We start from the raw sequence: 14,421 nt of genomic DNA on the forward strand, positions 1-14,421 counted from the left end.
CCAAAAAACATTAGGAAGGACATAGTGTTAGAATAAATGGCAATTCTTTAAAGTAAATACATTGGCTTTATGGGATTTTCATTACTTTTTTCCTCACTTTACCACAGATGGGGAAAATTTCAACGTAGGTGGTTATCAGCTCTCAGACGATGATTGGGATCCTTTCAAGACTGTCAGTGACTGCACCACCCTTATGTAGCCTAGTTTTACTGAGTGACTGATATTTCACAATATTAGCAAATAAAGTTAGACACATTGAGTGTGTGTGTTCTAGGAACTTATTTAAAACAACTGGCTTTCCCACAGACAGCCAACAAACAAACATACACGTAATACTGACAAGTCTGTATGACAACTACCATTTAAATAAGCCAAAGGGGGAAAACATGAAAATGTATGTGTTAAATATAATTTGCCAAGGTGTGTCAATTATTAACAAAAGTCGGGTCGGTATCCCCTCACAGAAAAGTATTTATTCAGGAAAAAGAAAGGTCACAATCCCAAACGCGCAGCCATGGCTCACCACGGAGCTTGTCGCCCGGATGAAGAAGAGGAGATAGCCCTAGCCGGTTTGGCTCAGTGGATAGAGCCTCCGCCTGCGGACTGAAGGGTCCCAGGTTCGATTCCGACCAAGGGCACATGCCCAGGTTGTGGGCTTGATCCCCAGTAGGGGGCGTGCAGGAGGCAGCCAATCAATGATTCTCTCTTATCATTGATGTTTCTATGTCTCTCTCCTTCTTCCTTCCTCTCTGAAATCCATAAAGAAATATATATATATTTTTTTTTTAAAAGAAGAGGAGGTACTTGACCGAGGGGAAGAGGAAGTCACGCGAGGGGCTGCCAGTGCCATGGAGTTCTGCGGTAAACAAACACAGCTCTTCCTGCAGGGCTTGTTGAAGACACAGGAGGCGAGGACTCCTCCTGCAAGTCCTCCCTGCCAGTCCAGGGTAAAGCGTGGGCCATAAATTTTGACAGGTGTAAGATCGGGCACCCGGAATTTATGGGGGGGGAGGTTGTCAGTGACCTTTGTTTTACGAGCTGATATCCTTTTTTCCCCTTCCACATCAGCTAACTGGGCATGTTTAGAATGCCTATCTTTGAAATTGCAGGGCAAAGTCGCCACATTAAAGCGCCCAATAGACTAAGCTTCAAGGATGTGGGTCATGCATGCTACAAAATATATATTTTTGAAAGCTGTCAATTAAGTGAACTAAACTCGTTTACACACCAAGAAAGTGATTTCCGAAGATCCCGTGATTCTCGAAGTTCTGTTGCCCCAAAGAAAAAGGGGTCAAGGGATGAAGGCTCTGGTCAAGAAGTCTTGCTCGCAGCCAGGGGAACTCAGTATAAACCCTTCCGTCACCCCAACCACCTGGAATCGGATGTGAACGTGGCGGTGGGTGTCCTGTTTTGTGCTCCTTTACTGCGACTCAGGCGGCTGGGCACAGTCTGGCCTGGTTCTGACAATTCTTCCATGTTCTTTTAGGGGAGAACAGTCTCAGATTTGTCTCTTCTTCCTCACAGTGGAAAGCGGGCAGAGATCTTCGTTTTATGGAGATTCCATGTCGAAGGGATGAGTGGGAGAGGAGCGGAGGGAAAAAGCCTCTTTCGGTGACTGAGCGCCCTGCTAGCCGGGCTCCAGAGGCGGTGGCTGCCGGTCACGTGACTGGCACGCGCTGACTGCCGGGAACGCCCAGCTCCCACCGCCCACGGAGTCTGCGCACTCGCGACCGGGGCTCTGTTTCCCGTGGTCTGGCAGCTGCTGGCGGGAGAGCAGCTGGCGCGGAGAGGTCCTGGGCACCCGGTGGACTGGTTTGGGCGGGGCTGGCGGGATGGCGGCCTGTGCTTGTGGGAGGGCAGGGGAGAGGGTGCGGCCTCCCGGGGGTCTCGCCAGGAGGGAGGGGAGAGGGGCGGGAAGTGAAGCAGGAGGCTGAGAGGCGGCCTGAGGAGAAGAGGAGGCCGGGAAGACAGGGCGTGTGAGGCGGCCTTAGACTGCACAGCGGGCCCAGGCCTCGAACGCCTGTCACCCGCCGAGGCCGTCCCTGTGTGGTGACAGGACATTCATTTTCTCCAGAAGGAGAATGACCTAGTTGTAAAGTTTTCAGTTGACAAGCGTGCGCGTGCAGTTACTCTGAGGGAGGAGAGAAGAGGTGGAAGAGGAAAGGGAGGATAAAGGGGAAGGAGGAGGAGAACCACTGTCAGTGGGCTTCTGGGAGTCCTCAGACTCCCGGGCGGAGCCTGCGGGGCCGGTGGTATTTTCTGCGTGTTGCTGAGGTGGCACCGAGGCCTGTTAGCGGGAAGCTGGCAGGAAGCGGTGCCCCGGTGGTATTTTTTGCGTGTTGCTGAGGTGGCGCTGAGGCGAGGCTGGCAGGAACCGGAAGCTGGCAGGAAGCGGGGCTCGGTGGTATTTTCTGCGTGTTATTGTGGTGGCACCGAGGCCTGTTGACCGGAGACTGACAGGAACCGGGGCCCAGTGGTATTTTCTGCGTGTTGCTGAGGTGGCACCGAGGCCTGTTAGCGGGAAGCTGGCAGGAAGCGGTGCCCCGGTGGTATTTTTTGCGTGTTGCTGAGGTGGCGCTGAGGCGAGGCTGGCAGGAACCGGAAGCTGGCAGGAAGCGGGGCTCAGTGGTATTTTCTGCGTGTTGCTGTGGTGGCGCCGAGGCCTGTTGACTGGAGGCTGGCAGGAAGGCGGCAGCATTGTAGGGAATTCACCGAACAGACATATTTATTACTAGTTGTTGCTGGCTTATATAAATGAAGATTATATGTGACTAGTCAAGCCGATTACAGTTATCCACATCAGCATACTTTCTCGAAATCAAGCTAAATGCTGTACATTGATGACTTGAGATGTAGGGACTATACCATTTTAGGCTTCAACAGTTTTTCTTTAGTCAACATAATCTTTCGGATACATAGGGAAATTATCTTCAGAACTAGTAGAAAAGTTACTTAGAGGTAAAATTTGATGCTCTATGAAAACAGAAGAAGACCATGGAAGTGACCTCAGGCTAGAAGAGATCTGGTCCAGTCCCAGTTTTACCTGGTTGAGGTTGGTCAGCTGTCTTCGCCCCGGTTTTCATGTCTGTCAGAGATGAGATAGACTCAGATGAGCAATGATATCTGCTTGGACACTGAGACATTGTGAAGGTAGAAGCATCTTAGATGAATCCGGAAACGAGGCGGAAGTGCCAGACACCAGTTTGGCTGACTGTACACAGAGGGAGTCAACGAAAATCAGGGGAATGGTAGGTTAGCCCCAGGTGATGTAGGACTTTGGATGGAATTTGAACTTATTCTGGAGCAATGAGTACGCAAGGACACGTTTTTTGAGATAAGGGAATGCAGTAATTACCGTTTTGAAAGTTCAGGGAGTATGGTAATCAGTTTTGAAAGACTGCCCAAACAGCAGTTGGTAGGATGACTTAGAGAAAGGAGAGATTGTGAAGTTTAGGTAAGTGACCGGTAATGAGAGCCTAAATGAACAGTGGCAGTGGGTGGGAAGATTCAAGAGATCTGTGTGTGTAGCTTGGAGTTTGTACTTAAGTTTGGTGTTGCTCAAAATTTTGCAGCTCTTGCCTCCAGGTTATGATGGCAAATCACCTTGTAAAACCTGATACTAGAAATTGCAAGAGACCAAGAGAGTTGGAGGTAATCTCTATGCTCCCAGAGCCTTAATACTTTATTTTATATACTTCTCAAATATCTTCCATTTAAGAAAGTTCTGTTGATAAATGGAATTTAAGTTTTCGTATTCCCAGAGCTGGGATTGTCCCAGCAGGAACTATATTGACTCCAGCTGCTTTTTTACTAAGTATATGGGGAAACCTCCAAGAAACTATCAGGAGATTTCTTCGTGGTAATTTGTATCTAGAGGCACAAGTGGGTTCATATCTTTATGATATCTAGGACTTCAAATACTTATTTTGCTGGAGTTGCTGATCTTTTAAAATTAGAACACTATTCTGCCTTTCTTCACTACTGTTTCCACCAATTGATGTTTGCATTTGGGACATTGTTATCTTGCAAAAATTTTCAAGCATTTGGCTATTGTCTAAATGGAAAGTTTACTATATAGCTATGGAAACATCTACTGGTTCAAGGTACAGGAAACTTTTTCATCAGGGGGTTAATAACATATTCAAAAAAGTAAAAATAAAATTTAGTATATTGAACCAGGTGCTTGTTGGGACTAAAAGTTTCCTTGGTAATAAAATTTCAAACTAATTAGCATTTAATTTCAAATATAATTAACAAATGACAAGAGCATATAGTTTCTAGCATGTTTCCTTTTTTTATGAAAGGTGTTTTATTTGCTTTTAAAAAAATAGAATGTATATATCCTAAGGATCCTGTTAACTGTTTACCTATTTTCTTTTACTTTCTTGTATTAGCCTCAAATGCCAGATAGTCCACAACTGTCTTCTCTTGGAAAATCAGATTCCTCTTTCTCTGAAAGCTCTGGACTATTTGATAAAGATGAATCCCTGGAGAAAGATTTGAATGGTGTTGTATAAAATGCTTATATTTCTATATACTTATTTTTATAATACAGAAGCTTTGTTATATTTCATAACTCAGTGTTTTTTTAATAGATATGAGCAAGGAAATTAATCTAATGTTGTCTACATATGCAAAGATTTTAAGGTAAGTACTTATATTTTTGAGTCTTGATCTTAGAAGTTTTCTTCAGGAAATTCCATATGGGAACTTTATGTTCAGTGACTGCAGAACCTATCCAGTTACTATAATTTTGGAATTTTTAAATTCGACCTCAATTTCTTATAATAATTTAGTTTGTTATTTTCAAAGAATAACCCCAACTTTTTTGTTGTCCTTAGTTCTCACCCAAGGGTATTTTTTCCATTGATTTTTAGAGAGAGTGGAAGAGAGGGAGAGAGGGGAGAGAAATAAGTGAGAAAAGAGAAACATTGATGTGAGAGAGATTCATGGATTGGTTGCTTCCCGCATACGCCCTGACAGGCTGGGGGATCTAACCTGCAACCGAGGTGCGTGCATTGACCAGGAATCAAACCCTGAGACCCTTCAGTGCATGGGCTGACACTCTAACCACTGAGGACACTGGCAGGAGCCTAACTTTTTCACTAAGTATCCTGTTTTGCTATTACCACTACGAATACTAGGCTGGATATATTTTGGTTTCTAATTAAATGATATAACATTTAAAATTTTATGATAAAACCTCTTTGAGAAAACTACCATTTGGTGAAGTTAATGATAAAAATGGAGTGATATTAAAGATAAATAAATATATTTATGAAATATTTAAATATCCATATGTATTTGAAGGATGAATTTTAATATTTTATTGATCTGAGATTATCATGTTTTATAAGGTATTTTTAAATTTATGTATTTATTCTTTTTTAAAAGATTTTTTAGAAAGCAAGGAAGGGAGAGGGAGAGAGAGAGAGAGGGGAATGTCGATGTGAGAGCAAAACATCAATCAACTGCCTCCTGTATGACCCCTACCAGGGATCAAGCCCGAAACCCTGGGCATGTGGCCTGACTGGGAATAGAACTGGCAACCCTTCACTGCATGGGATGGTGCCCAACCAACTGAGCCACACCAGCCAGGGCTGTAAGGTGTTTTTTTAAAAAACTACGGGACAGTCATTGTATTTAAATAATGGTTGTGTGGCTGTTAAAATAATGTGTAATCATGTACCATATAATGTTTCGGTCAACAATAGATCATAAGTACGACAATGGTCCCATAAAATTCTAATGGAGCAGAATTTCCTGTAAGAAATGAAAGAATATGTGGCTCAGGAGGGATTATTTTTCCTCAGATGGGCCCAGTATCTGTGGGGCTTGGCAATAGATTCCCTGTCACTGACAGAACCTCAATTAAAAAAAAAAATCAATCACTTTTTATTGATTAATTATGTGGAGAGAGATTGAGAGAGAGAGAGAAGAGAGAGGAGAGAAACATCGATTTGCTGTTCCACTTAGTTATGGTGATTCTTGTATATGCCCTGACTGGGGATCAAACCCACAACCTTGGTGTATGATCTAACCAGCTGAGCTACCAGGCCAGGGCCATGGCACCTCAATTTTGAGTGCACAGAGTATATCCCAATCAGTCAGGCACTGCCTGATTCAGCACAGAGGAGCCTGTTCCCCCTGTTCCAGCGCTACATATTCAGAGGGTGCTATAGTCCTCCCAGATGTAGGTTTATAGTCTTCAGAGTACTTTGCTGTAAATTCTTTGTTGGAAACCTAAGATCCTATAAAATGACACAGTTCTCTGGGAGCCATCTTAAATATTAAGTGCCACTGTCACGTTAGTGAAAATTTTCTGTGGCAGTATGGAGGCAGCCTATCCCTGTACTTTGGGAATATTTTCAGGTTATAATGATGTAAACATAGATAAACTTTGTCTTCCATCAATTCAGTGCCAAAGAGAGTTCTTTATGTCAGAAGAAGTCAATGGAACTAAAAATATTGAGTCCTCAGTTCTATATCCTCTCCATATTAAACATGCTCTTTTTTTTTTTTTTTTTTTTTTTAATATAGTTCACTGAACCTTTACAGAGAGGAAGGGAGAGAGATAGAGAGCTAGAAACATCGATGAGAGAGAAACATCGATCAGCTGCCTCCTGCACATCTCCCACTGGGGATGTGCCCGCAACCCAGGTACATGCCCCTGACCGGAATCGAACCTGGGACCCTTCAGTCCGCAGGCCGATGCTCTATCCACTGAGCCAAACCGGCTTCGGCTAAACATGCTCTTTTAAAAACAAACAGAGTATCACAGAGTTCCTTAATATGACCACTACTCCAACATGCAGTTGCCATGACTATCCCCTGTGCTCCTGTATCATTCCATCTTGATTTTTTATTCCTGCTGACCCTCAGGCCACCTTTCAGTCCCTCCTGGTAGTCACTATTATGGTGATTTACACCTTGCCAAGCCAGTTTCTCCTTGATAATTTCAGTCAATCCAGCCCACATTCCTGTTCATGGAGTAGCACTGGCAGCTTCCTTGTTCTGTTCCTGATCAGTAGCGGGGAGGGCTTGTGGGACAGTGTTTATAAAGCCTATAGTAGTGAATGCCCTAGGCCTCACATTCACTCACCACCACGCACGAGAGCAACTTTCAGTTCTGTAAACTCTGTTCATGGTAAGTGCTCTATACAGGTGTACCATTTAAAAATTTTTTATATGGTGTATTTACCTTTTTAATGTTTAGATAAATGCTTACCTTTGTGTCATAATTCCCTATAGTATTCAGTACAGTAATATGCTGTACAGGCTTGTAGAGTAGGAGCAATAGAATATACTGCATAGCCTAGGTGTGTACTAGGCTATCTATTGTCTAGGTTTGTATAAGTGTACTCTGTGATGTTCACACATGATCAAATCACCTGAAGACACATTTCTGAAAACATATACCTGTCGTTAAGTGAAGCATGACTGCATATAGTTTGATATTAGAATTATAATGTATAAGGTACACATTCTGCTGTGTCAGGAGAATTTGAGTAGTCAAAAATATTTGTGAGATTAATATAACTTGTATCAAAGTGTTTGTAAATTATTGAAGCTTTCTGATGTTCAAAGCTATTTAAATGAAATAGCTAAAAAATATAGCATAAAAGAGAACATCACTATGATAGTGTTTTTGATGTTATAACTATTTAGTCTAACATTAACCTTTTTTCCCCATTAGTGAGAGAGCAGCAGTAGATGCTTCTTATATCGACGAGATAGAAGGACTCTTCAAAGAAGCCAATACTATTGAAAACTTTCTAGTACAAAAAAGAGAGCTCCTGAGACAGAGATTTACAGTTATTGCAAATACACTACACAGTTAAAAGTTGTGTACTTAAAATAAGCTGATAATTTAAACCCATTATTGTTGTAAGGAAAGAATGACATTTGTGCTCTGAAAGCTGTGGAAAATGTATACCTTAAACATAGAAGGGGAAACACCTTGAATTTCTTTTCTAGACTTAAAGGGAGCTTTAAACTGGATATTAATATGTTTTCTTTTGAGGGTCAACTCTTTGGTGTAGTGTATAAAAGTGTAAGTTATTTAAATTATTATTAATTCTTTTTTTTAAAAAACTAGTCTTCAACTTCTAAAAGAGGATGCAATGAGTTAATTTGATAATGTTTAACAATATTGTACTTTTTTGGGGAATATTTTAATTAAGTAGAAGATGGCATTGGAGATAGTTTTAAAATGTTTTTCATGGTTAGTATTATAAAAAAAATTAAAACCTAAATGTGATTTGTCCAGTTTCTCAGTATGTAGAAAACTATATGTGCTCTTGCTATTTAAAATAATCATTTGATTATTTCACTATTAGTTATTATACATGATTAATAAAAGTTTTTTTGTTTAAAATTATTTTCTTGTGCTAAAATAAAAACCAGAAATAACCAGACCTTATATGAGTTGGCTTTTTAAGAAAAGTAATTTTATTGATTTTTTACAGAGAGGAAGGAAGAGGGATAGAGAGTAAGAAACATCGATCAGCTGCCTCCTGCACACTCCCTACTGGGGATGTGCCCACAACCAAGGTACATGCCCTTGACAGGAATCGAACCTGGGACCCTTGAGTCCGCAGGCTGACACTCTATCCACTGAGCCAAACCGGTTAGGGCAAGTTGGCTTTTTTTATACAACCATATTGATGAATTGTACTTAGTAGAAGCATTAGCAATTGTGTGGTATGGGATAAAATTAGTGATCCAAATGTAAAGAGATTGGGTAAACAACAAGGTGACTGTTGAGTCATTTCAATCCTATTATAATTCAGAAATTGAATTTGGACTAGCAGATCTCTAATACTTATCTAGCTAAAATAATTTCTCCCTTTATTGGAAGGTACTGCTGTGATTTTATTACAAATTTCTAATATGTTATATAATTATATGTCATGACTATATTAATCAGATTTTTAATAATCATAGCATATATTTTAAAAACATAGATAATTTAATCTATTGTATATATACTTTGCTGATATAAGCAATCACAAATTTGGACATATTTATAAACAATACCACAAGGAATTTGATATTTTTTAGGTGGTTAGCATGTTTACCTTGCTGCCTTGTAAATGTTAAAATAAACTCTCATTTCATGAAATGACTATTTGAAGGTATATATACTTACCATATAGCATAAATACTCATACAAGGAAGGATTAAAAACAGTAAGAACATTTTCTAAAAATATTGTTTATTATGAAGTGGGAAAATTATTAGGTTTCTATAGGGGTACACTAATGGAGGTCAATGAAGTAACTAATAGAAATGGGATTTTTAAATATTAAATGCAGCCAGAAGACTGTATTTGAATTGATATGCCTTATCACCTGGATTTTGAGTTATTCTGTTACCTTATAGAGTTCTTGAATGTTCTAAATACAAAGATGACTATACTGGCCCATCATTAGAAGTCTTGAGTTATTTCTTTCCTAAGCATTTATTATTAATGTGAAAGCCAAGGCTAACAGAATGTTTCAGAACAGATTTCATAATATACTTGTTATATCTTGATGGTGTTACCATTCTTCAGCATCTGATTCTTCCCTGTGCAGGTTCAGAGTATTGATTTGATTATTTGGTATGATTAAGACTGAAACTGTAAGGACACATATGTAATACCCTAATAAAGAAAAAAAATAAAACTGGGGGGAAAAAAAGACTGAAACTGATTTTTAGTGAAAAAATGTGTTTACTGGTCAGAACAAAAGGCAAAAGTTCCTGAATGCCTAATTAAGGCTTATTTTTTTAAATCAAATTTTGATGTCTTTGGTACCATCCACATAAACAAGAATAATTATCTCACCTCTGGAGATATGCTTTTGTAGGCATACCATTGCCCTTTAATTTACACTTCTAATATTTCAATAAAATTTTCAAGTTTATACTTTTCACTGATTATAAGCCAAAATATATATTGAATATCTTTGTGCATCATATTGTGCTAGGCACTGTGGGAAATACAGAATAGTTTAAGATACTTTTTTTTCTCCCTTCTGACAATTTTAACCACTCCTTTCTTGAAATACACTTACATACCTTTGCTGGGAAAACATGATATGTAAATGTTAAAAGTATCTCTGTGGCAGTGGTAGTAACTCCTAGTGGGAGCAGAGGGTCAGAGGGGTAGGTTTTGAAATGGGTTTTTGTAAAGGAAAGAAGGAGGATATTTCAGGCAGGGAAAAGTTTGTTCAAAGGCCCAGAAGAACAAAAATGTGGTATATTTAGAGTTATTTTTATTGGACTGAGAATTTACAAAGGGGAATAAAGTAGAAACTGCTAGAGAGTAGGGATTAAATTCTGTTTCTTGGTATCCTCAATTTGTAGCACAGTATTTGATACATTGGTGCTCAAAAATGTTTGTCAAATCAACAAAATTATGTATGGTTATAACTTTTTAAAAGGACATACCTTCACAGGGCTTTATTTATACTAGATCATGAGAAAATGCTTTGTAAATTAAATGAATACAAAAGAAAAGGAAGAATGAAATGCTAGAAAGGCAGAGAGACAAAGGATTAAAGGTAGGTTGTGGCCAGATTGTAGAGTCCCTTGTTGACAGATTACATTTGGACTTTATTCTCTAAGGAAAGAGGAGATCTGAATCTTTCAGAGGAGAGGAGTGGCTTAATGAAATCCATTCCTGGATCAACTGCTTAATTATAGTGCAAGGACAGATTTGAAAAGGAGAGTTAGGGAGGGAGACCAGTATTTCAAACAGCTGCTTAGTATAGATAGGTTGTTGGGAAACTTGTCTTGGAATTGAGCGGAAGAGAGATTGCCTGTGTTTTGAAGCCTTGCCTCTGTCCCCTCCCCCCAACTTTCCCTCCTGTTCTGTCAGTGAGCCAGGGACAGTCCAGGAAGTATATTTTGCCACACTGCTAATGAGAGAGGATTTGGAAACCACAGGATCTGCTGCTACTTAACAATATAAAAATATTTTTTCAACTCTCCGTTTCGTCAGCAATCTTCCATTGCAGTGGGTTTCAGATCTGTGATAGTACATTGGAACCCAGGTAGGAGATTTACTGCCCCCTCCTCTTCCTTCCAGCAGGAACGTAGAATTCTGTGCCTTTTCTGAAGAATACTGGCAGCTTCTAAAGTTTTCCACTCTTTTTGGAGCAGATACAGGCAGCAAGTGCAGAGCTGGGAGTTAAGACAGAGTCAGGATTTGTTTACTTGTCAGGGAAACAGCCTTTCCATTTGTATGTTTTATACGACATATAGGGACAAGATTCAGGGTTTCAGGATTCTCTTGAATCTGTAATAGGAAGAGTATTCACTATTTAGACCTTTCTCAATTGAAAATCACTGCTATATCCTCTAATGTAAATGTCTGGTTCTTTTATTTGCATTCTGGGGAATCCCTTAAAACCTTTGTTGTTGTTTTTTCTAGCTTTCTATTATAGCTACTATTGTTACATGCTTTTATTTATTGAAATTGGCTGATATGGAGCTATGAGAAATATTACTGATGTGCACTATACATTTTAAAATTATTTAATTCAATAATTTAATGCAAGGCAATGTGTTAGGTGTGAGGGTGAAGGCAAAACCAAGACCCTATACCAGGGTGGGCAACCCCTGGCACGCGTGCCAAACTGACACACCAGTAACTTTAGCTGGCACGTGAAACCCTCTCATAATCTTCCATTTACAATTTTTGTGAACATTTGAATGACTTAAATGTTAAATTACAAGGAACTGGCAAGACACTTGATGTTATGTTTGGTTACATAAAGGCTTTTGAAAAGAAATTGGAAGTCTTTAAGAGGGATGTGGATGGTGAGAGATTTAGATATTTCCCAAACCTCAAGAGGCACATCAAAGACCTCCCAAAAGATGACAGAACAGATTGTCAAAGCCTTCAAAAGCTGTTTTTAAACATCATCGAGTCAACTATTGAGCAGTTCTTCTCAAGATTTGCAAAATTCAGAGAACTGGAAGAGACAGCAAAATTCATGAGGTTTCCAGACAGTATGAAACTGCAGGAACTAAACTTACAAATGTTTTCATGCATGGACATGGCTGACTTCGAAATGCAGTTGATTGAATTTCAGAGTAGCTCAATTTGGAAGCAGAAATTTATTGACCTTAGAGTTGACTTGGAAAACATTGAAAAAAAACGATTAGAGACAGGAGTACCAGAGAGAAGTGTCGAAAATGAACTATTGAGGACTTGGAATGCCATTCCAGAAAATTTTTTCTGTTTAAAAAACTTTGCAACAGGGTTACTCTCCATGTTTTCATCCATATATGCTTGTGAATCTTTGTTCTCAGTGATGAATTTTGTTAAGTCTCGTAATAGGAGTAGCCTGATGGATGAAAGTAATAGCTCGTGCATATCTCTGAAGGTCACGAAATATCTGTCATCAGTGATGCAGCAGCAAAAGTCCCACTGATAATATCAAACAGAGTCAGAAAGTTTTCTGTCAGACTATCAGTGTACATGTATACATTAAAAAATAAATGTATTTTTCATCATCATATACTGTGTTTTTGTCGCTCGGATGAATTTTATTATTTCTTCAAGGTTCTTCACATAAGTACACCTTAAGAGATATCAAGTAGGCGTAGCATGTTCTCAAAAAGTTAGGGTTGGCACGCAGAAGAATTTTGAGTCAGAGATTTTGCTGGTTTTGGCATGCACTCACAAAAAGGTTGCCCACCCCTGCCCTGTACTCAAGGAGTACTGGCAGTAGAGGTTATAAAGTATGTTCATCTTTATTGCACAAAATAGGATATGATAGGTGCCATAAGAGCTAAAACAGATGGGATGTGAGGCCAGACTAAGGAGAATCAGTTCTTGCTATAGGAAATAAGAACGTTGTATTTATAAAACAGGTGACATGGGCCCTGGATCATGAAGGATGAGTGAGGCAAGTGAATTTCACGTGAAGGATATGGGAAATACCCTAGGTGAAGAGAAGGGTACAGTTATGATGAGAAGAGAATGGGGAATGGTCCAGATTGGCTGGGGTGGAAGGCATTAGTGAGAGGCAGAACTGGACAGGTAGGTTGCTCTGAGAGTATACAGTGCCTTCATCACAGTTTAGACTTTACTTGGTAGACAATGAGGAGTCATTTGTGAAAGTTTTATGGAACAATATGTGCTATAATAAAATCTGTATTTAGGAAGATTAAGTAGCAGTGCTTCCCAACCTTTCCCCCATCACAGCACACAGAAAATGATAAAATTTTTCTCACACTAGCGTAAATTGGATGGGAACTGCTTAGAGCAGGAGGCTACTGGCCTGGGGCCTTGGGCCATCCCAATAGATAAAGCAGCGGTTCTCAACCTGTGGGTCGCGACCCCTTTGGCAGTTGAATGACCCTTTCACAGGGGTCGCCTAAGACCATCCTGCATATCAGATATTTACATTATGATTCATGACAGTAGCAACATTACAGTTATGAAGTAGCAACGAAAATAATTTTATTATTGGGTCACAACATGAGGAACTCTATTTAAAGGACCAGAAGGTTGAGAACCACTGGCTTAAAGGGATCAAAAGGCCCACACATTAGGAAGCTCTGGTTTAGAAGATAGCTTCCTTATCTAGTTTCTCCTTTCAAGTAGGAGGCTGTGATAATATCCACCTAACAGGTGTGAGGGCCTAAATTAGGATAGTAAAGAAAGGAACTGACTGATAGGCAAGAAGAGTTGAAGCATCAGTGCTGATGAAGACAGGTTCAAGCCAGAAGAAAAATGTGTGAGGTTGCCCATGACGGCTGGACTGGTAAAAATTTTTGCGAAAGATTTGCTTCATGCACCTTGCAAACTTCTGAACCCTAGTAATTTATACTGACTACCCTATATCATCCCCTTAGCATCCTCTTTCTAGCCCTATGTGGGTATAGTCAGCAGAATTTAACCACTTAGTGAATGTGAAAAGGAATTCAAGGCCCACAGAAAGTTTGCAGCTAGGTGATTTAGCAGATGGGAAATTGATTTGGTAGGAGGAAAGTGAAGAATTCTCTTTTGACATGTTGGGCCACTTGCAAAAAGTAATTGGTAAAATTAAGGGTCTAGATGAGACTTCCAAGGAAGACTGGTGAGATTAAAGAGTAAAGGTCCAAGATCAGACCTTAGGAATACATTCATGAGGTGATAAGGGGGAAAGGAGCTAATGAAGGGAATTAACATTTGAAAATTAGGACTGTCATTATATTTGGTTATGATTATAGACATGAATGGGAGGTATTATTTTCCATTTATCCCCATTATCCTTGTTTATCATTAAAAATCCTATGGTTCAAAGTGATGAGTAACTTGTCCAAAGTGTCAGCTAGTGGTTATAAAGCTGGCATAAAGCAAACAAGAGGAAACAGGAATGTTTGAAAAGTGCAATGTCTGGGAAGGCAACATTTTAGAAAGGGGTTCATGGAGGTGTTGAC

General features: G+C 39.8%; 1 protein-coding gene across 1 annotated transcript; it reads left to right on the top strand.

Annotated features, from left to right (window-relative positions):
- Positions 1 to 2,228: 2,228 nt before the first annotated feature.
- On the top strand, positions 2,229 to 11,731 carry TEX12 (testis expressed 12). Its single transcript, XM_036324379.1, has 4 exons — positions 2,229 to 3,651; positions 4,395 to 4,506; positions 4,596 to 4,647; positions 7,697 to 11,731. The coding sequence occupies exons 1-4, from the start codon at positions 3,589 to 3,591 to the stop codon at positions 7,839 to 7,841; spliced, it is 372 nt and encodes a 123-aa protein (XP_036180272.1). The 5' UTR covers positions 2,229 to 3,588; the 3' UTR covers positions 7,842 to 11,731.
- Positions 11,732 to 14,421: the final 2,690 nt, after the last annotated feature.

This window comes from Myotis myotis, unplaced genomic scaffold, assembly GCF_014108235.1.
Source record: "Myotis myotis isolate mMyoMyo1 unplaced genomic scaffold, mMyoMyo1.p scaffold_m19_p_10, whole genome shotgun sequence".
Classification (NCBI taxonomy): Eukaryota; Metazoa; Chordata; class Mammalia; order Chiroptera; family Vespertilionidae; genus Myotis; species Myotis myotis.